Source organism: Chiloscyllium punctatum, chromosome 7 (assembly GCF_047496795.1).
Source record: "Chiloscyllium punctatum isolate Juve2018m chromosome 7, sChiPun1.3, whole genome shotgun sequence".
In the NCBI taxonomy this organism is placed as follows: domain Eukaryota; kingdom Metazoa; phylum Chordata; class Chondrichthyes; order Orectolobiformes; family Hemiscylliidae; genus Chiloscyllium; species Chiloscyllium punctatum.
The window spans coordinates 13367891-13395692 of NC_092745.1; the positions used below are offsets into that span (position 1 = coordinate 13367891).

Here is a 27802-nt window from a genome sequence, read left to right on the forward strand (position 1 = left end):
CATTCATTCATTGGGAGGCAAACTGCCTGGGCTGGGAAATGGAGCTCAGGACCCTGAACATTCCCTCTCCCCTCCTGAGGGACACTTGTTGATGAGGTATCGTTCCATGGAGCCATTCTATGTGTAAAAGGCTGGAGCTTGCCAACGGGATATTCAACAGCAGGAGCCATTATCAGTTTGATTAATTCTGACCACACCCACTCTCCAAACATTTAAACCCATGAACAATATAAAATTTTTCCATCACCTCCTTGGTGTGAGACATGGAAGGGACCACTCCATTTCAGAAAATTTGAAATTTCTGGAGCATAGATGGAGCAAGCTGGGAAAGAACATCGGAATTATGGAGTTTGGAGGTGGGATGAGCAGGAATCAGGGTTTCAGTGGTCAAGGGGCTGATGTAGTGCAGACACAAACAATGTAGTGGAGATTGAAATAAGAGACCTATGTGATGGAGAGGATGTGGGGTTTGAGGCTTCGATATTGGAGAGTCCAGTGGGAAAGAGGCCCATGCTCACTGCTGTCCATTGGACATTCCAGTGGGATGGAAGCCCATTTTTATGGAATCTGTTGGAGGTTCCAATTGAGTCCCATGGAATTGGAATGCTGGCATTTCTTGCAGCAATTGGAATCTTGGTATTTATTATAATAGGACAGGATGACAGAAATAAAGAAATATTGTTACAATTCTGTGAGGCATTGGTGAGACCACATCTGAAGTATTGTGTCAAAATACCTGAAGTATTTGGTCTCTTTACTTGATAAAGGATACGGTGGCACTGGATGCAGTTCAGAGGAAGTTCACCAGACTGATTCCAGGGATGAAAGGGCTATCGTGCAGGAACGGTTGAATAGCTTGGGCTTGTACTCACTGGAAGTCAGTCGCATGAGGGGGGATCTGAGTGAGCTATATAAGATGTTAAAGGGGACTGATAGGGCAGACATGGAACAGATGTTCTCTCTTGTGGGCCTGTCTCGAGCAATAGGTCATAGATACAGAGTGAGAAGAGCTTGGTTCAACACTGGAATGAGGGGAAACTACAGGTGGCACAGTGATGCAGTAATTAGCACTGCTGTCTCAGAGTGCCAGGGACCCAGGTTCGATCCCACACTGGGCAATTGTGTTGTGTTTGCACATTCTCCCCCTTGCTGCATGGGTTTCAGCTGTCTGCTCCAGTTTCCTCCCACTGTCTAACGATGTAGACATTAGAAGGATTGGCCATGCTAATTTACCCATAGTGTCCAGTTAAATGTAGGCTAGGTTCATTAGTCATGGGAAATGTAGATTACAGAGAAAGGGTGGGGGAGGGGTCTGGGTGGAATCTTCTATGAATGTAAATGTGGACTTGTTGGACTGAATGACCTGTTTTCATACTGCAGGGATTCTGTTCTATTCTAACTATTTCTCTCAGCGTGCGGCAATTCTGTGTAAGTCACTGCCTCCAGAGCGCAGTGGTGGCAGAATCAGTCAACAGATTCAACAAAGAAACAGATACCTTTCTGATTAAAAGCAGGATGAAGCGCAATAGGGAGTAGTCTGGAAAATGGAGATGAGGATAAGATCAGCCATGATCATGTTAAACAGCAAACGGGCTCAGAGGGCTAAATTACCTATTCCTGCTCCTCATTCTTCAGATCCAAACTTGCTCTGGCAATGTGATCCATGTTCAATGGGTCTATTGGAGGGTCGAGTTGCAAGAAGTTGCATGTTTAATGGTCTCTATTGGAGGGTCCAGTTTGAAGCTGATTCATACTTACTGGTCTGTACTGGAGAGTTCAATGAAATGTAGGCCTTTCTTTCCTGATTTGTATTGGAGGGCCAGCAGGAATAAGGTGCATGTTTACTAGTTTCTGCTGGAGTATTCAGTGGGGAACATACCCATATTTATTGGTCTCCGTTAGACTGCCCAGTGCCAAAGAGGTCCATGTTTAATGGTCTCTACTGGACAGTCCAGTGGGAATGAATTCCATGCTTCCTGGTCTCCATTGAACAGTCCTGTGGGGCATGGATACCGTGGTAAGTGTGGGGCTCATTTCTTTTCTGATGCAACTGTGTGAAGGTCCAGCCCTCATTCCAGTAAAGCTTGAGCCTGACTATGGAAGGGGAAGGAGAGGGAAATGGGTTGGAATATGATGTGAAAGGACAGGATGGGTCAGTGGGTCAGAGCTTGTCCTGTCCCTCCAGCTCACACTGATGGCCTGAGGATCTCCGCTGTCTGCTGGGCCTTCATAGAATGAGGTTTGTCTCCAAACCAGTCCCCAGTGAGAATAGGCCAACAGCACAGAACTGCCTTTCATTTGACAAGAATCTGTCTCTCTTCCTGAGAGAGGCCAAACCTTGGTTAGTGTGGGAAAAGGGGCTTTACTCCAGGAAGAACCATGCTCCTGGGGTCAAGGTTTAACATCCATTAGGGGCAGAGCAGAGGGAGATTTATCCTGTATTTAACTGTCATCAACATGGACATTGTGGGAAAAACAGAGAGAGGGAGAGAGACTGAGTGAGAGGGAGAGAGGGAGGGAGATAGAAATAGTGGGGTTGAAGAATAGAGATATAGAGAGAGCGAGATAGGGTATGAGATAGTGTGACCGAGAGAGAGGAGAGAGAGAGAAAGAGACAAAGTAGGTATGAGACAAAGAGTAATGAGAATCAGTGAAAGAGAGAGAGAGAGAGACAGACAGATAGGTTCTGGTCGCCACATTCTGGGAAGTATGTGACTGTACTCGAGAGGGGCAGAGCAGATTTCCCAGGATGCTGCCTGGCCTGCAGGGTCTGAGCTATGAGTAAGGATTGGAAAGGCTGGGATTTTTTCACTTGGAGCAGGGAAGGTTGTGAGCGGACCTGATAAAGGGCTATTAGATTATGAGGGGCAGAGATAGAGTGGACAGGAAGGCAATTTTTCCACGTGTAGAGGGATCAATACCCAGGGGCAGAGATTAAAGATAACACAGACAGAAAAAGATAGAAACAGGGAGCAGGAGTAGTGTCAGTGTTAGGGTTAGGGTTAGGATTAGTGTTAGGGTTAGGGTTAAGGTTCGGGATTGGCCCTGTGAGGCTGCTCTGTCATTCAAAATGATCATGGCTGATCCTCTCCCTCAATGGCAAACTGGGATTAGTGTTGTTATATCATTGATGACCAGCACAGACTTGTTAAATGCTGTGCATGTCATTGGGTTTCCAATTGAGAGAGGGACAGAAGAGAGAGAGAAAGAGAGAGAGAGACAGAGGGAGGGAGTGAGAGCAAGTGCACATTGTGAGGCTGAGTGAGAGAGTGCGAGGCATTTAACAGCTGCCCCAAAACTCAGTGTTCCAATATCCTGGAATAACACCTGCGAGAGAGATCAGTTTGAGAGTGACCAGAGGGAAGGAGTGAGACAAAGAGACAGTGGGGTAATGAGAGATTGAGGGTACAAGGAGAAAATGAGTGAGATAACAGGTGGACAGATAAATGAAGGAGAGGAATGGAAGATCAGGGATGGAATGAGAGCAACCAACACAGAAGGAAAGGGCGATAATCAGAAAAAGAGGGAGTAAGTCAATGAGCGACAGGAATATATTCAAGCGAAAAGTGAGAAAGAGGTAAAAGTGAAAAGGGATGGAGGAAGTTGGGAAGGACGAGAGAGACAGAAAAACAGGCAGTGTGAGGGGCTGACGTGGCTCTCTCTACCTGATGCCATTTACATACTGAGGAACACCCAGTCAGACTCTCACAGGCTGCAGCTTTATAAAGCAGAGCCCAGTGAAGGGAGAGTTTATCAGGAACCAGGCACAGGGACAGGAGCACACACCATGATTTCATACATCCAGCTGATCTGGCCCCTGGTATTCTGTGTCGCAGGTACAAATCTCTCTCCTTCCACCCTGAATCTTTAGCTGCTCTCCATTTCACTCCAATTCCACTGACTTGTGATTGAAGGGAAAATGCTGAAACCAGAGGAATGCTCAGTGTCTCTAACAATCTATCATTTGACAGGCTCTTTGTGTGACAGTTCTGACTTCACTGTGTTTCTCTCTGACCCCTCAGGTATCAGTGGGGACATCATCATGATCCAGTCTCCCCCGGTGCTGTCAGTGGGACTGGGCCAGACTGCAACCATCACCTGTAAATCCAGTGAGGATGCCAGTGCTGATGTTGAATGGTACCAGCAGCGGGAAGGACAGAAACCCTCTCTCCTGATCTACAATGCAGCAACACGAGAAACAGGGGTCTCCGAGCGATTCACTGGGAGAGAAGTGTCCAGGACACACTTCACCCTGACAATCAGCAACGTTCAGAATGAGGATGTCGCTGATTATTACTGTATGCAAAGTCAGAGCTTACCTTGGCACAGTGATACAGAGCCGTACAAAAACCTCAATACACACAGTCCCACCTCCCGTACTGACATAACCCACAATTACATATATTTAATATATAATAAAGAACACACACATACACCTCCTGTTTTGACAGGTCCACATTTATAGATAAATGGAACTGAACAAATTACCCTATGCCGGGATTGTTACTGTCCACTACACACTCCAGTCCCTGTGGTGTCCACTGCTCACTGAAGGCCTTAAGTTTCAGTCTTACACTCCATGGCCACATGTGAAGAACAGCTGCAAAATTTAACATAAAAAAATAAAGTTCACAAACCTCCCGAGCACAGCAGGACACAACCTAGGGAGAGAGAAAGAGAGAGAGAGAGAGAGAGAGAAAGAATGAGAAAAACAGAAAAACATGAACAACAAAGAGAAGGTGAGAGTAACTGAAAGACAGAGAGCGACAGGGAGAAGGTGACAGTGAGTGAGGGAAGCAGAGAGCAGAGGTTTTTGTACAGCCTCTGCACTGGGAGCTCTCACTGTGCCTTACGTTCGGTAAAGGAACCAAGCTCAGACTGAGTAAGTAAACCTCCATCGTCCGTTATTAACGCTGTAAATACTGAGCCTTTCGAAATCACAAATGCTGAATTGCTGCAGGTGTTCGTGGGGAGCTGCAGTGAATGAAGTGGTTGATTGAGGAGCACTGTGTCTAACAGTGTCTCCAGCCGTATTTCTTTAGTTCCATTGCCTCCTTTAAGCAGCAAGATACAAGTCAGTCAGTTTTACTCACCGTGTGGAGGAGCTCTGTCCATTTGCAGCCTGTGGTCCCATTCCTGCAGCACGGAGTGAAATCAGTGAGTAGCCTCCTGTCAGTCTCAGTGTGACAGACACGGGCAGAGTTTGATGTGAGCTCTGGCTCCCTGTCCCAGTCTCTGATCTCACTGACCTCAGCAGCAGCAGCAGCAGCAGTGAGACACCGAGCTCCCACCTCCCCCAGCTTTAACTCTGCTCAATCACTCAATCACAGAATTGCTACAGCACACACGGAGGCCATTCCGCCCATCCTGTCTGGACCAGCTCTCCGAATGAGCAATTCACTGAGTGTCATTCTCCTGCCTTCTCCCTGTCACCCTGCACATTTTTCCTTTTCAAATAACATTCTCATTCCCTTCGGAATGTTTCAATTGAAGCTGCCTCCACCACACTCTCAGGCAGTGCATTCCACACCTTAGCCACTCGCTTCATGAAAATGTTTTTCTTTATCTCACTTCTGCTACCTCCACCAATTACTTTCAATCTGTGGTCTCTTGCTCTCAATTCTTTAATGAGAGGGAACATTTTCTCCCTATTTACTCTGTCCAGGCCCCTCCTAATTTTGAATTCCTCAAACAAATCTTCTCTCTGCCTGTCTTCTCTCAGGATGACAGTCCAAAAATCTGCAATATATTTTCAGAACTAATTTTCCTCATTTCTGAACCTTCCATGGGAATCTTTTTACGCCTTCTGCAAAATATTCACACCCTTTGTGAAATATTCACCTTCTCTCTTCCCTGTCGTCCCATTTGCCTGCATTTGGCTCATTTCCCCCAAATCCTTCCTCTCCATGTACTTGTTCAATTTTTTTTAAATGTTGTAATCATACTCGCCTCAACGACTTTCTCCGGCAGTTCATTCAATACCACTCTCTACTTGAAAGAGGGATACCTCAGGTCCCTTTTGAATCCTTCACCTCTTACTTTAAACCTCTGCCCTCGAGTTTTGGTCTCCCCGACCCTGGGAAAAAGACCTTGGCTAGTCACCTTATCTATGCCCGTTATGATTTTATAAACCTCTAAAATGTCACCCCACAGCCTCTGACCTTCCAAGGAAAATAGCCCAGGCCTTACCAGCCACTCCTTATAACTCAAACCCTCCAGTCTCGGTGACAGTCATGTCACCCTTTTTAACATCCTCTCCAGTTTAATGACATTCTTTCAATAGCAGGGTGACCAGAAATGTGACCTGACTAATATCTTGGACAGACATAAAATGATGTCCCAACTCCCAGACCCGATGAAGGCAAGTGTACTAAATGCTTCCTTCACCACCCTGTCTACACGTGACACCAGTTTCAATACTCTATGTGCCTCCACCCCTGTTTGACAACACTCCCCATGGCCCCACACTTAACTGTGTTACCCGTGGCCTGGATTTTGTACCAAAATGCAACACCTCCCTATTATCTCAATACATAATGTAAAAGTACTCTCAAATAGCCTTCTTAACTTACCATTCTGCCACTAATATTGGTGTCATCTGCAAACTCACAAACCATGCTTCCTATATTCTCTTTCAATTTGTTTCTCTCAATAATGAACAATAATGAATCCAGAAACAATCCTTTTGCCACACCGCTGGTCACAGACTTCCTGTCTGAACCACAACCTTCTACCACCACACTGTCTCCAACCATCAAGCTAATTTTGTACCAATTGGTTTGCTCTCCCTAGATTACATTTGATCAAATCTTATTAACCAATTGTCCATGCAAAAATTGCCAAAGACCTTGCTAAAGTCCATGTAGACAATGTCTACCAATCTGCCCTCAGCTATCTTCTTGGTCGTGTCTTCAAAAAGCTCAATCAAATTTGTAAGACACATTTTCCTACTTACAAAGCCATGTGGACTATCCCTAATCAATCATTGTCTTTCCAAATGCATTTAGATCCTGTCTCTTAAAATCCCCTCCAACAACTTACTCACCACTGACATCAGACTCACCGGTAAATAATTCCCTGGGTATTCCTTGCAGACTTCCTTAAAATACAGCACAACATTAGCCATGCTCCAGTACAGTCTTCCAGTACATCACCCTTGGCTGTTGATGATACAAACATCTCCACAAAGGTATTGCTGTCTCTTCCCAAGCTTCCCGCTAAGTACTGGAACAGACCTGGATCAGTTCGTAGGGGATTTATCTACCTTTATGAGTTTTAAGAACAGATTACTGAACGTCTTCATCTGTAATGTGGACTCTTCTCAAGACAGCAACATTTATTTCCCAAAACTCCTTCACTTCCATATCCTTCTGAACTGTAAATACTGAGGTAAAATATTAGATTGGTAACTCATTCATATTCTGTTTGAAAATAAAATATGAACATGAAAAGAGTGAGACATTTGGAGGTGATCAATGAGATATGATCCATGGTCATGACTTTACTCTGGATTGTCCTTTGTCCTTTTCCACTGTCTCCCTGAACCTTTTGATACAATGATCACTCTTCCCAAAATGTCCTCTCACTGACACTTGATCTAACTGAGTCTCCTCACTCCCAACATCCATATGTCACAGATCTTCCCTTCTCATTAGAATGGAAACACACAGCTGGAGAAAATTCACCTGAGGACACTCTCACAACTCTAGCCCCTCTCTGCCCTTCACACTGCTTTTATTCCAGTTGATATTTGACAATGTGTGCACCTTGCTGTAAACTCTTTGCAGATTTGTCCCTCTACATCCTTCCCACTAGTTGGTGACCTACAGACTGCACTGAACAATCTGATTACACTTCTTTTGTTCCTTATCTCAAACCAAATCAATTCTGTCCTTCACCCCTCTGGGACATCATGTTTCTCCAGGTCTGGAATGATCTTCTTAACCAATCCCAAACCTCTCACCGTGCACCCCCTTTTCCTATCTTTACTGAATACGTTGTATCCAGGAATATTTAATACCAGTCCTCTCCTCATTTGAGCCTCATCTGTTAGCGCGAAAACATCAGATTTCCACTTGGTAATCTGTGTCTGTAACTCCTCAATCTTATTCCCACATTGTGTGCAATCCCATACATGCAGTCAGCTGGGTTTAGAATTTATTACTCTCTGCCTCACTCTGATTCTGCCTAAGTTACTATTCCTTAGTCGGATGCTAACTATTTTTTCCAGGACTCTGTGTCCCTTGGTGTTCTTCCCTGATATTATCTCCTGGTGCCCACAGCCCTTCCATGTAAGTTTAAACCCTCTCCAACAACACCAGCAAGGAGCTCAGTTCCTGCTCTGTTCAGGAGCAATCCAACCGGTCTATAGAGGTCGCATCTCCCACTGAGTCATTCCCAAAGTCCCAAGAATTTAAAGCCCTCCCTTGTGGACAACCTTTACAACCTCACATTCACCTGTCTTATCCGCCTGTTCCTACTCTCACTTGCACTGGTCACTGCGAGTAATCCAGCGATTCCTATTTTTGAGCTCCTGCTGCTAAGTTCTTCCTGAGCTCCCTAAATTCTGACTGCAGGACCACATCCCTTTTCTCCCTCTGTCACTGGCACCGATGTGGACCATGACTGCTGCCTGTTCCCCTTCTCCCCTCAGATTGCTCTGCAGCCGCTCAGTGACATCCTTGACCCTGGCACCAGGGAGACAACACACCATCCTGGATTCCCATCTGCAGCTGCAGAAACACCTATTGATTGCCCTCACTCTTGAGTCTTCCTTGTGCCCCCCTGTACAGCTGAGCCCCTGTGATGCCATGAAATTGACTCTGGCTGCACTCCCCAAATGAACCATCATTTTCATCAGGATTCTGAACTGAATCCTGGTTGGAGAGTGCGATACACTCAGGGGATTCCTGTACGAGCTGCCTGGTACTTGGACTGTCTGCTGCTCCCCCATTCCCTCTCTCCTTGCATACTCTGAAGCTGCAGAGTGACCACATCTAGAAACGTGCTCTCCACGGAGCTCTCAGCCTCACAGACTCTCCGCACTGACACCAACTGCTGCTCAAGCTCCGAAACTGGGAGCTCCAACTGCTGTCACTGACCACACTTCCTGCTCTCATGGTATTCCAGGAGCTGGGAAGCATCTTGAAGTTCCTACAAGGAACAGGATGCACATTCTCTCCACTCCCTGTTTACCTCTTCGCAAAGTTCTGATGACAACCAGCTACAGCAGGGCTCACAATCCAGTGGGTTCAGTGTTGTGGGTTTTGCACAGTCTCTTCAAAAGACCATAAGATTTTATGACATCAGAATTAGGCCATTCACCCCATCAGGTCTGCTGTGCCATTTGGTCATGGGTGATGTGTTTTTCAAGAACATTCTTCTGCCTTCTTCTCATGATGTTTGATCGTCTTTCCAATCAAGAAGTATCAATGTCTGTCCTAAATACACTCAATGACTTCACAACCATAGCAATGTGCTATCCCTTAACGCTGTGGCTGTGCCTACTGGTCCAATTTCCTCTTCCTTGTGGAAACATCTTCTCCACGTCCACTCTATCCAGGCCTCTCAGTGTTCTGTAAGTGTCAATGTGATCCTCCCATGTCCTTCTGAACTCCATCAAGTACACATCCAGATTCCTCAACCGCTCCTCATCAGACCAGGCTGTCATCCCCAGGGTCATTCTCATAAACCTCCTCTGGACTTTTCCCAATGCAAGAACATACCTCCTTAGATACAGGTCCCAAAACTGTTCACAATATTCCAAATGTATTCTGACCAGAGTCTCTTACTCCCTCAACAGTACACACTTACTCCTGTATTCTAACTCAGTTCAAATGAATGATAACATTTCACTTGTCTTCCTATTTGCCAACTGAACCTACATGATAACCTTCAGAGAAATCTGAAAGAGGACTTATGAGTACCTTGATGCTTCAGAATTCCAAATTTCCCCATTTAGAAAACAGTTTAAGCTTCTATTCTTCCCACCAAAGTGCATAACCTCACACTTTTCCACACTGTATTTCATCTGCCATTTCTTCGCCCACTCTCTGAGCCTTTCCAAGTCCTTCTGCAGCCTCCTTACTTCCTCAACTCTCCCTGTCCCTCCCCCATCTTTGTGTTATCAGCAAATTTACCAACAATGCCCTCAGTTCCTTTTCGCAGATCGTTAATATATCATTAATTGTTACATGAAAAGCTGAGGTCCCAACACTGCCCCCTGCTGAACTGCACGACGCACCAGCTGCCATCCTGCAAAAGACCCATTTATTTCCACTCTCTATCCATGTCAGTACAGGGCCCCAAACCCCATGGGCTCTTATGTTATTTAGCAGCCTCCTGTGGCAACCTGTCAAAGACCTTCTGGAAATCCAAATCGATCATGTCCATTGGCTCTCCTTTGTCTAACTTGCTCATAAATTCCTATTATTACATTGAATTCCAGCTTCTCCCTCTCGAACTGCAGGGTGAATTCTATCACATTATGATCACTGTGCCCTCAGGGTTCACTCACCTTCAGCTCCCCAATCAGGGCTGCCTCATTACACATCACCGAATCTGGAATTACCTGTTTCTGAGTGGTTCCACCACAAACTGTTCCAAAAAAAGCCTCTCGCAGACATTCCATGAATTCCTTTCCTTGAGACCCATTCCCAACGTGACTTTACCAGTCCACTTGCATATTGCAGTCCCCATGATTATTGTAATAATCCCTTTCTTACATGTCTTTTCTTTCTCCTGATTTATTTTCTGATTCACATCCCGACTACTGCGAGGAAGTTTGTACATAACTCCCATCAGGCTCTTTGTTCCTTTGTGGTTTCTGAAGTCGACTCACACAGATTATATGCATTCCAACTCTATAATTCCTCTTGCTGTCAATTTAATTTCATTTCTTAATGACAGAGTAAATCCACTCCCCCCTCCCAATCTACCAATCATTAGAAACACAGAATCATAGAAAATTGCTGGAGGAATAGGCCATTTTGCCCTTAGAGCCTGCACCACCATTCAATATGATCATGGCTGATTTTGCAATCTCAGTATCCCATTCCCACTCTCTCCTCATATCCCTTGATCCCTTAGCCGCAAGGACCACGTCCCTCTATATATATACATCTAACAAACTGGCCCCACCAGCTTTCTGTGGTAGAGAATTCCACAGGTTCAAAATATTTGAATAACTTAACCCTTAATCTTAGACTGTGACCCCTTGTTCTGGACTTTCCCTAATATTGAGAACATTCTTTCAGCATTGAAACTGTCAAATCCCATCAGGATTTTATATGTTTCTGTGAGATTGCTCTCATTCTTCTAAATTCCAGTGAGGACAAGCCCATTTGATCCAGTCTTTCCTCATATGTCAGTCCTGCCGTCCTGGGAATCAGTCTGGTGAACCTTCGCTGGACTCCCTCAATAGCAAGAATGTCCTTCCTCAGACTCGCAGACCAAAACTGTACACAATACTCAAAGTGAAGCCTCACCAAAGCCCTGTATAAATCTGCAAGACATCCTTACTCCAATACACAAATCCACTTACTGTGAAGGCCAAAATGCCATTAGCTTCCCTCACTGCCTGCTGCACCTGCATGCCCCCTTTCAGTGACTGTTCCACCATGACACCCAGCTCTCATTGCACCTCACCTTTTCCTAAACTTCCACCATTCATTAATAATCTGACTTCCTGTTTTACCACCAAAGTGGATCATCTCACATTTATCCACATTATATTGCATTTGCCATGTATTTGGCCACTCAGCCAGCCTGTCCAAGTCACCCTGCAGCCCCTTAGCATCCTCCTCACAACATACATTGTCACCCAGCTTCATGTCATCTGCAAGTTTGTAGGGATTGCATTCAATTCCTTTGTCCATATCGTTTATGTATATTGTGAACAGCTGGGGTCCCAGCACTGAACCCTGTGGTACCCCACTCATCACTGCCTGCCACTCTGAGAAGGACCCATTTATTCCAACTCTCTGTTTTCTTTCTGCCAACATGTTCTCTCTCCATGTCAATACATTACCTCCAATACCATGAGGTTTAATTTTGCTCAATAATCTCTCTTATGGGACCTTGTCAAAAGCCTTTTGAAAGTCCAGGCACACAACATCCACTGAGTTCTGAGGGAGGGTCACTCAAGCCGAAAAAATAACTTCGATTTCTCTCCACAGATGCTGTCAGACCTGCTGAACCTTTTCCTCAATTTTGTTTTTGTTGTCCATTGATTCAGATTTCTCCACTCTCTACTGATCACATCCTCACAACCTTCCAGAAGATGTGGCAGGCCTCATTTCCCTTTAGCAAATCCATACTGACTTAGACCGATTCTGTCACTGCTTTCCAAATGCTCGGTTATTGTATCTTTAATAATTGACTCCAGCGTTTTCCTCATGGACAAATCCTCATTTTCATTCTCCCTCCTTTTATTAAAAAGTGGAATTGTATTGAATGCTGTCTAGTCCACTGGAACTCGGTCAGAGTCTACGGAATGCTGGAAAATGATCACCAATGTGTCCACTATTTCTACACCCACTTTCTTAAGGACTCTGGGATGTAAAGCATCAGGCCCTGGGGAATTACCAAGTTTTGATACCATCAGTCTCCCCAATAAAATTTCCCGACTAACAAGGATTACCTTCAGTTCTTCCTTCGCACTTGACCCTCTATCCCCTTGCCTTTCCTTTCAAAAGGATGTGCATCCCTGGATATTTAGTTCCCAGTCCCGATCCACTTGCAGCCACGTCCCTGCGCGACAGGCTCATTTACCTTGCTTCATATACTCGATGCGTCGAAGTACAACACCCTCAGTCATGCACTGACTGTCTCCTTCTCACAGTTATCTCCTTTAGAAATCATAGAAACCCTACAGTGTTGAAGCAGGTCATTCAGCCCAGACTGACCCTCCAAAAAGTATCCCACCCACCCTACAATTCCCGTGGATAATCCTCCTAACCGAAACATCTTTGTGACAATAGGAGGAAACCCAAGTGGACACGGGGAGAATGTGTAAATCCCACACAGACAGTCAGTTGGAATTGAGTCTGTGTCTTCGGAGCTGTGAGACAGCAGTGCTAACCACTGATCCACCATTCCACCCTGCAGTGCCTCAAGTTCAATTCTTGATCCTTTCCATACTCTCGATCCTATTACTTGGTCTGGATGCTTCAATAAAGTGTCCTGAGCCCCTACCTTCTTTAATTAATTCAAATTCCTTGGAAACTTGAATTCCTTTGGTTTGTGTGGTCCACTTTGTCTACATTATTCCAAATGGTTCATGCATTAAGAGACAAAACCTTTAAGCTTGTTCTATATTGAGCTTCCCTGCACTTTTAAGTTTCCTCAGTACAATATGACATTCACAATACTCTGTCCCTTTCCTTTTATTTTCTGGTAACAATCAATCCCATAATGAACCAGTAATCCTGCCTTCTCCTTTAATTTTCATTTTCTCATTTTCCACGCCAGTGTTCCAGTTACTTTCTCTTTGAATTGTATTCAGGCTGATATTTATCCCTGAACAAACATCACTCAACATGTTCCTTGGTTCATTGTTGTTTGTGGGATCTTGCTGTGTACAATCGGGCTTGCACATTTCCTTCATTACAACAGTGACCACATTTCAAACATGTCCCACACTGTCTGCAAATGTTTTTGGGACAGCATGGATCTTTCATTTCTTTGGATGAACTGGAAATCTTTCAGATGTGAAAGATGCCATTCCATTATTGCTCAGTCCTCCTGCTGAACTACAGTTACTGCTATATATGTCCCTCTCTTTTGTGAAAACAGACCGAAAGTTTTCATGAGGAACCATTGCTCCATCTCCCACCACCGCACACAAGTTCCCTTCCTGCTCTCGAATGGGCCTCATACATTCCTTCATTCACTTGTTCTTTCTGTGATTATAAAACATCATTGGGATTTCCTTGACTTCATTTGGATACATTTCATCTTGTCAGCTCTTTGCTTTCCTCAGGTCCTGTAAATTTCACCCCTGCTTTTTGTCTTTCAGCCCACTTTTACCCAATAACTGTCCAGTTTAGTAAAATGGTTTGTTCCCAAATGAAAACTTTTACACAGGCCCCCTGGTTCTCCATTTCCATCCCTCCTCTCAATCTCACTGCGTTCTGATCACTGTCATTGAAATGCTCCCCCATTGAGAGCCCTTCCAGCTGCTCACATTCATTCCCTCAGCAATGATCCAAAACTGTCCCTTCTCTTTCACCATCACCTTCTCAGGGGCAATAAATGCACACTCTGCCAGTGACACTCACATCCCAAGAAGTAATATTAAAAGTCACTCTCCTTTTTTATGGAATTTGTAGGTACTGAATACAAATGTTAAAATGGATTGTTTTGCCAGTGAATGTTCAGAGTTGAAATCCCTTTGAACGGCAGGGATCAAAATTGTTTCTCTTATCTTTCAGGCCGTGAGAACACTCAGCCCAAGCTGACCCTGCTGCCCCCCTCCCCGGAGCAGGTCAATGCCAAGGGCACTGCCACCCTGGTGTGCCTTGCCAATCACTTCTATCCCGATGAGCTGGAGGTGCAGTGGAAGAAGGACGGTGCAGTCATTTCGGACGGTGTTCAGACCAGCAACTACCTGCGATCTTCGGACAGCACCTACAGTGTCAGCAGCCTGCTGACCCTCTCTGGGTCTGACTGGGAGTCCAACGCTCGCTTCTCCTGTGCCCTCACCCACGTGACCCTCCCCTCTCCCCTCAGCAAGAGCATCAGGAGATCAGAATGTGTGTAGAGTGTTTGAGACAGTCCACAGAGGAGACATAAGTTCGAATAGAACAGGGCTGAGCTGGCAGGACAAAGGTCATTGTCAGCACTGTATTTCAACTCTCTTCCTTCTCGTTGCTGGCTCAGAGACACGTCTGAGGTTCAAGGGTTAAGGCAGGTCATTGAAATCATCAAAAAGAAGCTTCACTCTGTATCAAACCCCATGCTGTCCCTATCCTGGGAACGTGTGATGAGGACAGTGTTGACTTGTGATGCCAAGACAAACCTCTCGAAGATGCTGAAGACTGTCAGCTGTACAAAAAGAATGTGAACCTCAGAGGTCTCTGCTTCAGTAAACCAGATCACCTTCCTGCTCAGCCGTCATTTCCAATATAAGGTTTTTATCACTGTTTAAAGGGACAGGATTCTCATGTTACTGAGAAAAACTCCACAAGTGTTTTCCTCATGCTCCATTGTGGCTGTGAATGTGTGCAGCTTCCTCTGTCTGGGCTGTTAATTGCAGTCTGTTTTCTGTCAATGTCAATCTGGAAAAGGGAATAAAGATGAAGAAGATTCAGTCTCTGTCTCGTGTGTGCTTTGGAAATGGCTAGAGCTGAAGCCTAAGGGAAACGGTGTGGGAAGTCTTAACATCCACCCTCAAGGCTTTGAATAAGAGGGGGAGAATAGAGGGGGCAATGTGGTCCCAGGATCAGGAGGTTAATGCTACCATTGTGTCCAGAAGGTGTACCTTCAGCAGGAATGCAGGGCCCCAAAGAAATCGTTCCCAATAAATGGAGAAAAGAAGGATGGCAGGAGGGGACAATGGGGAGAACGATAATCTGATGGGAATTCCCCGTCAATGCTCACGCTTCCCTTCGGCACAGCAAGATCCCAAGCCAAGACAGTCAACTCAACTGTTTGGGAGCCAGTGCCACTGGGAACCTTGTATTGATGAATATGACCTGCAGCATCTTGTTACTCAGAATAACAATTCCACAGGGTTTGTGAAATAAATATTCCATAAATTAGACTTGGGTTTCTTTACTCTCAAAGTGCAATGGAATGGTCCCGTGTGTCCCTGGAGTCATATTGAGAATGTTCAGTCCGGGGGAGCGTGGGAGGACAGTCAATGATAAACTGGTTCCACTTTCTGCTGTCATATTCTGTCGCCTCCGGGCCATCTCAGTGACAACCATCCAGGGCTCAGGGTGGGTTCCAGAGCAGCTCATTGTCCTGACTGTTATGTTCCTCAGTCCACATGTGGTTCCAGCAATCTCACTCTATGGTTCTCGTATCAGTGGGAACCAATGGGGCTGAAATCTTATCCAAACAGACCCTCACACAGTAGGGAGGTTGCTGGTGGCTCAGAAACCCCTTGTATTCAGTCCCAGACTCCAGCGTGGCTCTTTCATTCACACACAGCATGAACACACTGACACCACATTCAGAGGGCAATCCTGAGATGGGGCAAGTTTGGTTCTTGATTCCAATGTGAGGAAATAGTGGCTGGGTGAGAAATGTCCAGTCTGAAACTGGTGGGGCGGGGGGGGAGGGTACTTTATAGTGAAGAATAGAAACTGATGTCAGAATAAAGTCAGGTGTTGATGGGAGTGAGGAATACCTCAGTGATTTATCTCCAGAATCCACAGGCTACACACATCCTCCTGTCAGACCCTGAAGGCTGAGAAAGCAGTTCCTTGACATCCAGTATTTCTCCAACTTTCCCAGAAAAGGTGAAATATTCCTAGCCTCAGTGATTCCCTGGAACAGGACATTTTAAAAAGGGCTGTGAGGAGGAAGGGAACTGTTGCCTCTCAATGACAAAGCCAATGGAAGGATGTGGAGCTGGCACTGTGAAATATCAGGGCATAAAGGATGATAACAGAAGCAATTCAATGTTGTCACTCTCTGCTTTGCAATCGCTAAACTGATAATAATTGGTTTTCCCTCACAATTTGCTCCCTTGTATTCGATCCACTTGCCTTTCTTGCTTTGCTTCTTTTGACTTCAGTCTGTGGGTAGCTCCATCAAAACCCAATCTCCTCAAACTCATCCTGCCCCCCGAAGAGATTAGAGATAAAGAAAGTGGAATCCAAGGTTGACAAACAGAAGGCTGGGACAAGATAGCAAGCCAGACAGCATCACGAGGTGGAGAAGTCTATGTTTTGGGTGTAACCCTTATTCAGGACTGGGGGGGGTGGAATCAATGAAGTATTTTTTTTCTGAAACACCTCCAATGCGTTTATATTCTTCCTTCAATAAGGAGACCAAAACTACCCTCAGTATTTGAGACGTGGTCACAGCAATGTCCAGGTATAACTGAAACATCACAGCCTCACTGAAGCATGCCAACTCTTACTTTTACCAGCCTTTTTACTGTCCATCTCTAATTGCCCTGGACAAGGTGGCGCTGAGCTGCCTCCTTGAAGTGCTGCAGACCGTGTGCTGTAGGTAGACCCACAATGCCTTTAGGAAGGGAATTCCAGGATTCTGACCCAGTCTCGATGAAGGAACAGCCTTACATTTCCAAGTCAAACTGATGAATGGCTCAGAGGAGAACTTGCTGGGGTGATGTTCCCATGTATTTGCTGTCCTTGTCCTTGATTTAAGTGGTCATGGGTTTGGAAGGTGTCTCAGGATCTTTGGTGAATCCCCGCAGTGCACCTTGTAAATCGTACATACAGCTGTTACTGAGTGTCGGTGTGGAGGGAATGGATGTGTGTGGATTTGGTGCTAATCAAGTGGGCTAAGTCCTTTTCAGCATGATTTAAATACAATAACATAAGACAACATAAAATGAAATAAGATAAAATGTTGCTGCCTTTTTGATCAAACATCACTGAACCCAAAAAGTTAATCCTCCTCTCCCCACAGAGGCTGCACCTGTTCCCTTTCTCCAGCATCGCGCTTCTATTTGAGATTTGCAGTGTTTTGTTTTTGTATCTGTTTTAATCCCATTGGTTATAAGAGAATCATTGGCCAGCACACTGGGGAGATTTTCCCTGAGATGGTCTCAAATCCCTTATATTCACATTGACCTGAGAGGGCAGTGGTTTAACCAATCATCCAGCAAATGGCATCTTTGCCTTTGCCAGCCTCAAGATAGTGCTCCGGTCTCTGGAGTGGGGCTTGAAACATGCAGGTTCAGGTGACAGTGTTACCACTGAGGCTGTCTATTCTTTCCTGGGATGTTTGTGTCACTGGCACGACCAGCATTTGTTCCCCATCCCTACCTGCCCCGAGTGGCTTTCTTGGCTTTTCAAATGGCAGGTAAGGGTCAGCCACATTGCTGGAGTCCTGGCAGAGTCAGACATCTACAACAGGTCTACAAGAACAAGACCCTTCGGCCCAATGAGCCTAAGCCAGTTAAAACAACCACCTGACTATTCTGATTCCATGTTCCAGCACTCGGCCAATAGCCCTGAATGCATTGACATTACAGCTGCACATTGAAATACTTCAATGTTATGGGAGGGTTTCTGTCTCAACCACCCTTACAGGCAGTGAGTGCCAATCTGCCACCACCCTCTGCGTGAAAATGTGTATCTTTATGTTCCTCCTCACCTTTGGCCATTTAACTTTAACTGATAACGACTCCCCACCCGGCCACCGCCGGACATTAATCATGATAAAACACCATGTCACCAAATCTCCCTTTACTGACACATGAACAGTCATTGACTGTAATGCCTCATAGACAGTTGACCATTGGATGCTCGGGGTCTATGTTTATGTCAGTGAGGATTCTCCCTGTTACATCTTGATTACGATTTGAGCTTTTCTTGTGAAACCCAGTTGAGAATTTTTCAGGACACCAAATCTTCCACACACTCCCACCTCTCTTGATGCTCACCCTTGTCTGGTTAATTTTTCCCATTTCCTTCTCTTATTTCAGTTCATTCCATTTCAGTAAAGTTTGCGATATTTCCACTGAGGACATGCACTAGAAACCGCCATAGAGAATCTCCCAGCCCTTCAATAGAAGGAAGGCCAATGTTTGCAGCAAGCCTGGACTGTGCCCTTGTGTACCTTGTCTGAAGGGTTCCATGTGATCTGTCAGCCTCGGAGTGGGACCATTCGGCGCAGCCATTCTGCGGCAAAATGGGCTGGGCAAAACAAGCTGCGCCAAATCACTTGCGCCTAAGTAGCTCTGCCGAACAGTCCTAACCCCCCTGGGTATAAATGCAGATCAGGCTTCCTTTGTAAATGTACCTCTGACAGTACAGGAGGTACAAGAGGCGGTAAGGCAGCTCCAAGGTCGTAAGGCACCTGGTCCACAGATAGATTCCCATGTGGATTTTACAAGGAGTTCATACACATGTCAACTAAACCACTGCTGGAGACGTATCATCATTCCTATGGCCAGGATTGCCTTCCGCCCTCTCTACCGGAGACGAATATCTCCCTTATTTTAAAGAAAGGGAAAGACCCTGAGGATTGTGCATTTTAAAACCCATCTCATTTTTGAATGTGGATTTTAAAATTCTAATCAAAGGTGTTAGCTCTGAGCCTGGAGAAGGTGCTGCCTGTTATTATAAAAGAGGAGCAGACGGGTTTTATCAAGGGCTGCAGCTCCTCCAACAACATCAGGCGGGTATTGAAGATAGTGGAACAATGTCAGCAGAGAATGATTCCGGGTTTGGTGGTCTCCCTGAAGGCAGAAAAGGCTTTTGATCGGGTGGAATGGTTGTAAATCTTTGCTGTTCTAGAACGTTTTGGTGTGGGAGTGGCCTTCGCCAGGTGGGTGGTGGGGTTATATAAAGATTCCAAGGTGGCGGTTATCATGAATGGGGTTAAATTTCGCGCTTTTGTAGGAAAAAAAAACCTACCCAGGTAAGCTTGCGCTACACCAGCTTTCGGGTCCCGGCTGCCCCTCTGGTCGTCGTCACTTCCCCCTGCTGCTCCCGCTCTTTCTGTGAAGAAAGAAAAACACCGCTGCTCGCTACCAGTAAGTAATTTTCAAACAAACTGTCTTACCTTAGCTGTAGCCTTCCGGGTTCATTTAAACTCAGCTGCTGCTCGCACTCAAAAACATCAGTGTGTACAATCTACAAAACGCATTGCAGAAGTTCAGAGATCTTTAGCCAGATCCTCCCAAAACTGTGACCATTTCGATCAAGAAGGACAAGAGCAGCAGACCGCCACCGGCAAGTTCCCCTCTAAGTCACTCATCATTCTGACTTCGAAAAATATCATTGTTTCTTCAGGATTGCTGAATCAAATTCCGGGAATTCCTTCCCAAAGGGCATTGTGGGTCTACCTACAGCACATGGACTGCAGTGGTTACAAAAGATAGCTTACCAGGTTCTCCAAAGGAACTAGGATTGGTCAATAAATGCTGGCCAGCCGGCGATGCCCAGACCCTGTGAGTCATTTAAAAAATGTTCATTGAGGAGTTTAGAATTAAAATGGGGTTTCTTGGTTCTCAATGGGGATAGAGGAATTTATTTTGTTCATTCATGAAATGTGGACGTCACTGGCTGGCCAGCACTTATTGTCGCTCCCTAGTTGTCCTTGAGAAGATGGTGCTGAGCTAGACCCACAATCTCATTCGGGAGGGACTTCCAAGATGCAGCGACAGATTTCCAAGTCAGGTTAGTGGCCACTATTTACAAGTTGAGTCACTCACTTACTCAATCTACATACTTTAACTCCAAGCAGCATCATGTTTGCAATATTATTACTGAAAAATAGGACAAAAGGATTACATGGAATTATTACCTTCTTCATTTAAATTATGTGGGTTCCTCGCTCATTTGAAGAACGAAGAGTTAATTCGGCCTGGCTTCATCTACGGGTCTGGGCTGGCACTAAGCTCGTCAGAAAAGATGTCGGCAAAAATTTGCCTTGTCACATTAAAGACAAGCTGGAAGAAGTAAAAGAGTAACAAAGAAAAGATTAGATTAGATACGTCCTCTCCACCCAAAAAAAACAGCTTGTTAGATCATTACAGTGAAAAAAAAGGGAAGACTGTTCAAAATATATAAAATAACAACTGTTTGCTCCACGATCTGAATCAAAGATAAATTTAGAATTTCATTGATTGCAGGAGAGAAGGCAAAAGAGAGATGAGAGAAGGGGTTTAAAACTATTGCAGAACTACCAAGGGTAGGTGCGGATGTATTAGACAAGATTACCTGCATAATACTAAGGAGGGTACCACAACATAAAAGGAGGCAAATCTTTGAAACAAAATGAGTGACAGCTTTGGGTCATGCTGTAAATAGAAAGCAAACTATCATGGCTCCAATTATTACTTCCTAAACGTAGATCAGAGGATTGAAGGGCAGCTAACTCCTCATTCAATAAGAAGAAAAACAGAAATTTCTCAAACAGTTAGTTTTGCGTCAATTGTTGGTGAATTAAGAGTTAACAACATGAAGTGAAAGACTAGCAGTTAAAGAGACAATAGCAATTCGCATGAATTTCTAATTAGCAGCTTGTGAACTAGCAAGCAATTTGACAAGGCTGAAATAGTAAAGGAGCAGATTAGTGGGAAAAAAGTGTACATGGTTTATGTGGATTTTCAGAAATTATTTCAAGTAGTTACCTCTGAGAAGATCAATAGCAAACCTCAAGGGCACCTAAAATGAAGGGGAGCATAGTCAAATGGATAGAGGTGGTTGGGAAAATGCAGGTCAGGGTAAAATAAGGATTTCACACGAGAAAGGTGTGGAGAATGGAAGGGATCCATAGGATCCCATACTCAGATTGCCCTTAATTGTTATAGTAAAAAACACAATCTTGACTTGGGAATTTAAGAGAAAGAAATCAAATGATTCCAACTTGGGTTGAAGGGACAGACATCGAATTGTAGTGCAGTGACAGATGCAGAAGAATATTTAACGGAAGATAGAATTGAAGTTAAGAGTGAGATGAAGTGATACATTGAGTGGATAAGAAAAGGAATTGCACCTGAAATGGTAAGATCCTAATCAGGTGAGAGCAAAGGCCACATAGACACAAACAATTTAAGCCACGTTAAGTTGCATAAGATCTTAGGATACTTTGGTCAATTTTGGGAATCTCAACATCGTGCAAATTCTCAAGATGTTATCAGGAAAAGAGGTACAGACATGATCACAGATTGAGAAGTTCAACCTTTAAGGCTTTCTTGATCTGAACATTATGAAATGACCCGTGATTCTCGATTCTAGAACCAGATTCTAGAGAGTTTTAAGAAGGTGAATAATAATCAAATATTGTATTATCAACCAATGGAAAAAGCAATAGAAAGTCAGAAACGATGGAGAAGAATTTGAAAAAAAATACTGAGTGGCTGGAGGGGACACCATATATTATGTAAATAGAAACAGAATCTATAGATTCTCAGAGTGAGCAAAGTTATGAGAGATGGGATTTAACGGATAACAGGATGATGATGAGGAGGATGATAAATTAATAATGGGGGGAGTACAGACAGGGGAGGAGAAAGGGGCCTTGGATTGTTAGGGAAGGGGCAAAATGGTAAATTGAATTCAATGCAGTCACCAGGATCGAGATAATGTTTTTGACATGCTCTGTTATACATATCATCAATCAGAGCTATAATGGAGCACTCTTCACCCATACCTTGCTTGATTAACTAAGAAAAAATAGTGTTGTTTTCAAATGCAAAATCTGGGTCTCAACTCACAATAAGCTTTTCTGCTGACACTCTCGTCATCCTTCCATTTATAATTTTCCAAAGTCTGGGGATATTTACAAATCCCCCAGTTCATGGCCAAGTTCCTGCCATTTTCACAGCTCCTCAGCCACTGCATGAACCAGTGTCTCAATCTCGACACCATCTTCAGCAAAAGCAAAGTTATTTTCCCCTTGGATTTTTCGGGGCACATCTTTTAGGGACTGGGGCTCCTGTACTGGGCTGCCCTGTTGCAAAGTACACAAACTGTTGGTCAACCTGGATACTGAAGGAAAAGAACAAAAATGACGGAATTCATTTCAAGACATTAATGAACAATAAATTGTTTTAATAAACTGTGAAATCAAAGCATGAAAACGGAAGACAAACAAACAGAGTATGTCTGACGTATCAGACACAAGCTGGAATTCATTTCTAATTTATTCTCAGCCATGTCATGAAAGTCAAGGTTTCCACATGGAGTGAGATCCAGAACATTAAACAGTATATTTTATCAGACTGAGTACTCGAACTCAATACAAAAGTTACTTGATGGAGTCAGAACAAATGCTTTATACTCCTTTTTAAGTTTTAAAAATGTTTGGCCGTAATCAAGGTGGTGAAAATAATCATCTTTACAAAATGTCAAAGTATCACAAGTTGTTTCCCTGAGCTTGATATAAACTTAGTTTGAAAAGAACACGTCACCCTTCTCCATTAGGCGGAATCAATATTCCATTAGGACTCACAAAGGGAGATATCATGGACTATCATGGAGTGTGGAGGATGAGAAGAACACAGTTATTGAACCGAAAAGAATACTTTTGGACAGTTCAGGATCAGATACATTGTGATGAAACCAGTGAATATCCTTCAAACTATGCAATCAACAACTTATGGTTTGTTACAAGTAAACATAGAGAAAGTGATGGCCATTTTAGGAAACTGATATAGACTGTTCAAATCTTTCCTGGTTCACAATATAAGTATGGAGAATCTCTTTATCTTCTAACTATTGTGTACTGGAGGAATGAACGATTTCACACTGAATGTTCTGAGCTTCAACTTTACAAAATCAGATCACTTCCAGTTGACTGCTGCACCCCTTTTTATTCCTGCACTTTACAGGGAAACACAAATATTGGCAGCTCAGAAAAGCATGTGTCAGTTTAGTCAGGATGTTGCTGTGTCAAATCAAAATGACCAAAGCTCCTATTTAATGATTTCCTACTTTGAATGCTCAGAAAGGAATGGACAGTATGAGAACTTCTTAAGCACTTTCATGAAAAGAGCTGTTTGTCCAATCAATGTTAATATGTTCAAACCATAAACCCTTCTGTTCTTCTAATCAGGTGGTCCTTCAATCTCTGGACATTGCTTCAGAACACTACGCTGGAAAAATTGTGTGCACTGAACAAGCCAGTGATTGAAAAGCACGATTCAAAACTTCGTTTAAAAGATCCTCTTTAAAAAAAAGCCTCCTCTTTAGGGAAGGACAGAAAAGTGCAGGAGGAAAAGTTTTGAATTTCAATAGCAATCCTTCAGTCCTAAACTCAATACTTGCACAGTAGAAATAGTCACTAATACTTGAGAAATAATTGGGGTACTTCCACATATTTTGAGAATTGATGGGCAAGGTAGAAAACACTGAGACACCAGAAAATTTAAGTGCATTCCCCAAAGCTTAATTTTATCACCCACAAATACATTTAACAATTTATTAAGATATTCCGCACAACAGTCTTTTGGGAAATGGTCCTTGGGAAAGGCAAACACTAAGCGTAATTTCTGAAAATGTTGACCTGCAAAATGTGCCCAAATAAAGTGGAGTTGTATTTTGGCATATTGTTACGGAAACAATGACAATCCAATAATTATGTTAAAATGTGGGAATTTAATATACTCTGGAATTATTAATGATATAGATAAAAGTATTAAAAGTAATATTAGCAAATTTGCGGATGACACAAAGTTAGGTGGCAGTGTGAAAAGTGAGGAGGATGTGAGGAGAGTACAGGGTGACCATGATAGGCTAGGTGAGTGGACGGAGGCGTGGCAGATGCAGTTTAATGTGGATAAATGTGTGGTTATTCACTTTGGTGGCAAGAACAGGAAGGCAGATTACTACCTAAATGGAGTCAAGTTAGGTAAAGGGACAGTACAACGAGATCTAGGTGTTCTTGTACATCAGTCAATGAAAGCAAGCATGCAGGTACAGTAGGCAGTGAAGAAAGCTAATGCCATGCTGGCCTTCATAACAAGAGGAATTGAGTATAGAAGCAACTAGGTCCTTCTGCGTCGTTACAGGGCCCTGGTGAGACCGCACCTGGAATATTATGCACAGTGTTGGTCTCCAAACTTGAGGAAAGACATTCTGGCTATTGAGGGAGTGCAGCATAGGTTCACGATGTCAATTCCCAGAATGGCGGGACTATCTTACGCTGAAAGATTGGAGCGACTGGGCTTGTATACGCTTGAGTTTAGGAGGCTGAGAGGGGATCTGATTGAAACATATAAGAGCATTAAAGGATTGCGCACTCTGGAGGCAGGAAGCATGTTTCCACTGATGGGTAAGTCCCGAACCAGAGGACACATTTTAAAAATAAGGTGTAGGCTACATAGAACAGAGTTGAGGAGAAACTTTTTCACCCAGAGAGTGGTGGGTGTATGAAATGCTCTGCCCCAGAAGGCTGTGGAGGCCAAGCCTCTGGATACTTTCAAGAAAGAGTTGGATAGAGCTCTTAAGGATAGTGGATTCAAGGGTTATGGGGATAAGGCAGGAACAGGATACTTTTTGAGGATGATCATCCATGATCATAATGAATGGTGGTGCTGGCTTGAAGGGCAGAATGGCCTACTCCTGCACCTATTGTCTATTGTCTATTATGCAGCATTTAACAAGTAAAAGGTCCCAAAGCTGTTTTAATAAAGAATACTGGGACATTGCTCAGGAAGAAGAAAGTATAAGGACAGAATACCCAAGACACCATTGGAAAAAGGAAGCTCTTGAAAGTCGGATGAGATGAGGATATGAAGAGGAATTTGGGATAAAAGGTTTGAATGAATGTTTTGAAGAATATAAAAACTCTTATTAATGGCAGAGGAAAAAAAATCAAACAGAAAAAGCAACCCTGCTCGACCACTTTTCCTTAAGATGGCAAAAATAAAAGTCAACGGTCCCCAACAATTTTTAGTTCAAGGAGATGGATGCTGATTTGGTTTTGAGAACGCAGTATGAAACATGTGAAATGCTCTGAAACCAACCTCTGCAAGGTCTCATGTTCCAACCATCCCCAGCTGAAACCTGCAGGGCAGTGGATGGTTCAAACTCACCTCTATCTGTTTGATGAGGCTGGCCTCCTGGGCTTTCAACCGCTCCAGTTGACGTTTCTCCTGCTCTTTCTTCAGCTTGTTCATTCAGGACGTGCGCTTCTTGTGCATGGATCCTGATCTCAATATCTCTCTGGTCTGATGTAGTTTCTGTTGAAGATCCAGCCAATGGATGTTAACAGGTCTCGTTACAATCAAATTCAACTTGGACACGAACATTAGTGGATAAGAGATGTATGCAAACTTGCATAACTCTTTGCGACACTTCCCATAACCTGTTCAACAACTTTAATCAAACCTGCTGGACCACTGTCAAAGCCTCGCGCACTGGACACGCTGACCACTTGGGGGCCACAGTGTCACCAAACACATCAACTCTTCAGACCTGCAGTATCACTGCACACACCAGCCGATAACACAGCAGAACTATCTGGGCAGTCAGTAACGGTGAGCATGGTTCGAACCATATTGAGCAAAAAGCCAAAATGAGAAGCTAGAGACTAAAAGCTTGCAAAAGATGTGCATTTGAAGGACAGGAGAGGAATGGGATTTGGAAATGAATTCTGCAATTGGGCTACTATACATGGCCATGATTTAGGTTAACTCTGGAAGGGAAATGAAGACCACAAGAGGTTGGAGGATGATGTTCGACTAAAAGTCACAAAGACAGACAGGGATTCATCATGAAGGGCTTTCTTAAATGTGAACATTAGATTGGATATGTTGAAAAATTGGGAGGCAAATGTCAATTAAGGGCAGTCTGATAATTTTCAGAATAAGCGCTCTTTCCAGACTTTCGGATGTGCTTACATTCATGGAGTATAAGGACAGAAATCTGACCAGAAGAGGATGAAATGGTTAGGTCTCTGGGTGAGAGTTGTGGATGATGAGGCAGGAGGCATGTAACTTTAGAGAGACAGGCTTGTGATGAGTAAATGCTGGGTTCACTCGAGGCTGGAGCATGCCGCTGAGATATAAAGGGTGTGGACCAGCTGAGGATAGCAAATGAGAGGCTGGAGTGGCAAAGGGACACAGCTGGAGAGTGAGAAACAGGCAAACCTGTTGGAGTTGACTGTTCTTTGCTGAATACTTCAGTGGTACGCAATTTGTTCTGAAAAGCTGGTGGCATTCTTTCGCCAACTGAGACAGGTGTAACATGATAAAAGTTACAGACCAATGAAATCAAACTTGCACAGGCATTCAGCTCTTACTGTTCAACTTCAGAGATTCCAAAGCAAACTGACAGAACGAGATGTTTACAGACAATCTATCATACCAATGCTGACATAACTCTGGGCTGTCAGCCTCAATGACAGTGACAATACAGTAATAAGCAAAACGAGAGGGAAAATCTCCTGTGACAGAACTCATGTCATCATCCCACCATGCAAGATGGTGAAACTTGAATTCAATAAAATAAAAAGTCTGGAATTAAGATTCAAATGATCACAATAAATTCATTGTTGATTGTCAGAAAAGTCCCATCTGGTTCATTAATGTTCTTTTGGGAAGGGAAGTGCTATCTTTACCTGGTCTGGTCTCCATGTGACTCCAGACCCACAGCAATATGGTTGACTCTTAACTGTTCTATGGACGATCATGGATGGGAATTAAATACTGGCCACCCAGCAATGCCCACATCCCACAAGTGAATTAAAACAAAATTTCCTTAATAAACCATACAGCAAGGCCATTTCAGGTGTTATTTTCACTTTCACACAAGACAAAGGCTCAAGAATCACCATCCCTTGGTGTTGTGCTTTTCTTTCAGCAATGCAACATATTTAAAAAAAATAAATACACATCATGTTTGAGTTTCGAAGGACATCAAATAATTTGAAGAACCTTTGTGAATCTTGGTCATGTGTGAAATTTCCTACCTGACTGTGTCTCAGAAACAGTTTCATCAGACCAGCTGCTAGATGCTTGGCGAGATCTTAGAGTAGGTTTGTCATGCACATGGATGCTGGAGCTGATTTTCTGGCCATCTTGCTTCGATGTACCCTCAGTCACTTTTGAGGAAGGAGACTGAAAAACCAGAGAAGCAAGGAAACATTAGTTCCACTCTGATATTATTTTCCAAGTTTATGAAATAAGAAGAAGGTGGGATAATCC

At 43.9% G+C, this 27802-nt stretch overlaps 1 gene segment (V, D, J or C); it reads left to right on the top strand.

The window, feature by feature from the left end:
• The first annotated feature begins 3769 nt into the window (after positions 1-3769).
• LOC140479406 (Ig kappa chain V region Mem5-like) lies at positions 3770-15310 on the top strand. The segment is given in 4 exon segments: positions 3770-3836; positions 4023-4321; positions 4849-4882; positions 14433-15310. Coding segments are annotated over 4 exon segments (711 nt in total).
• The last annotated feature ends 12492 nt before the right edge of the window (positions 15311-27802 follow it).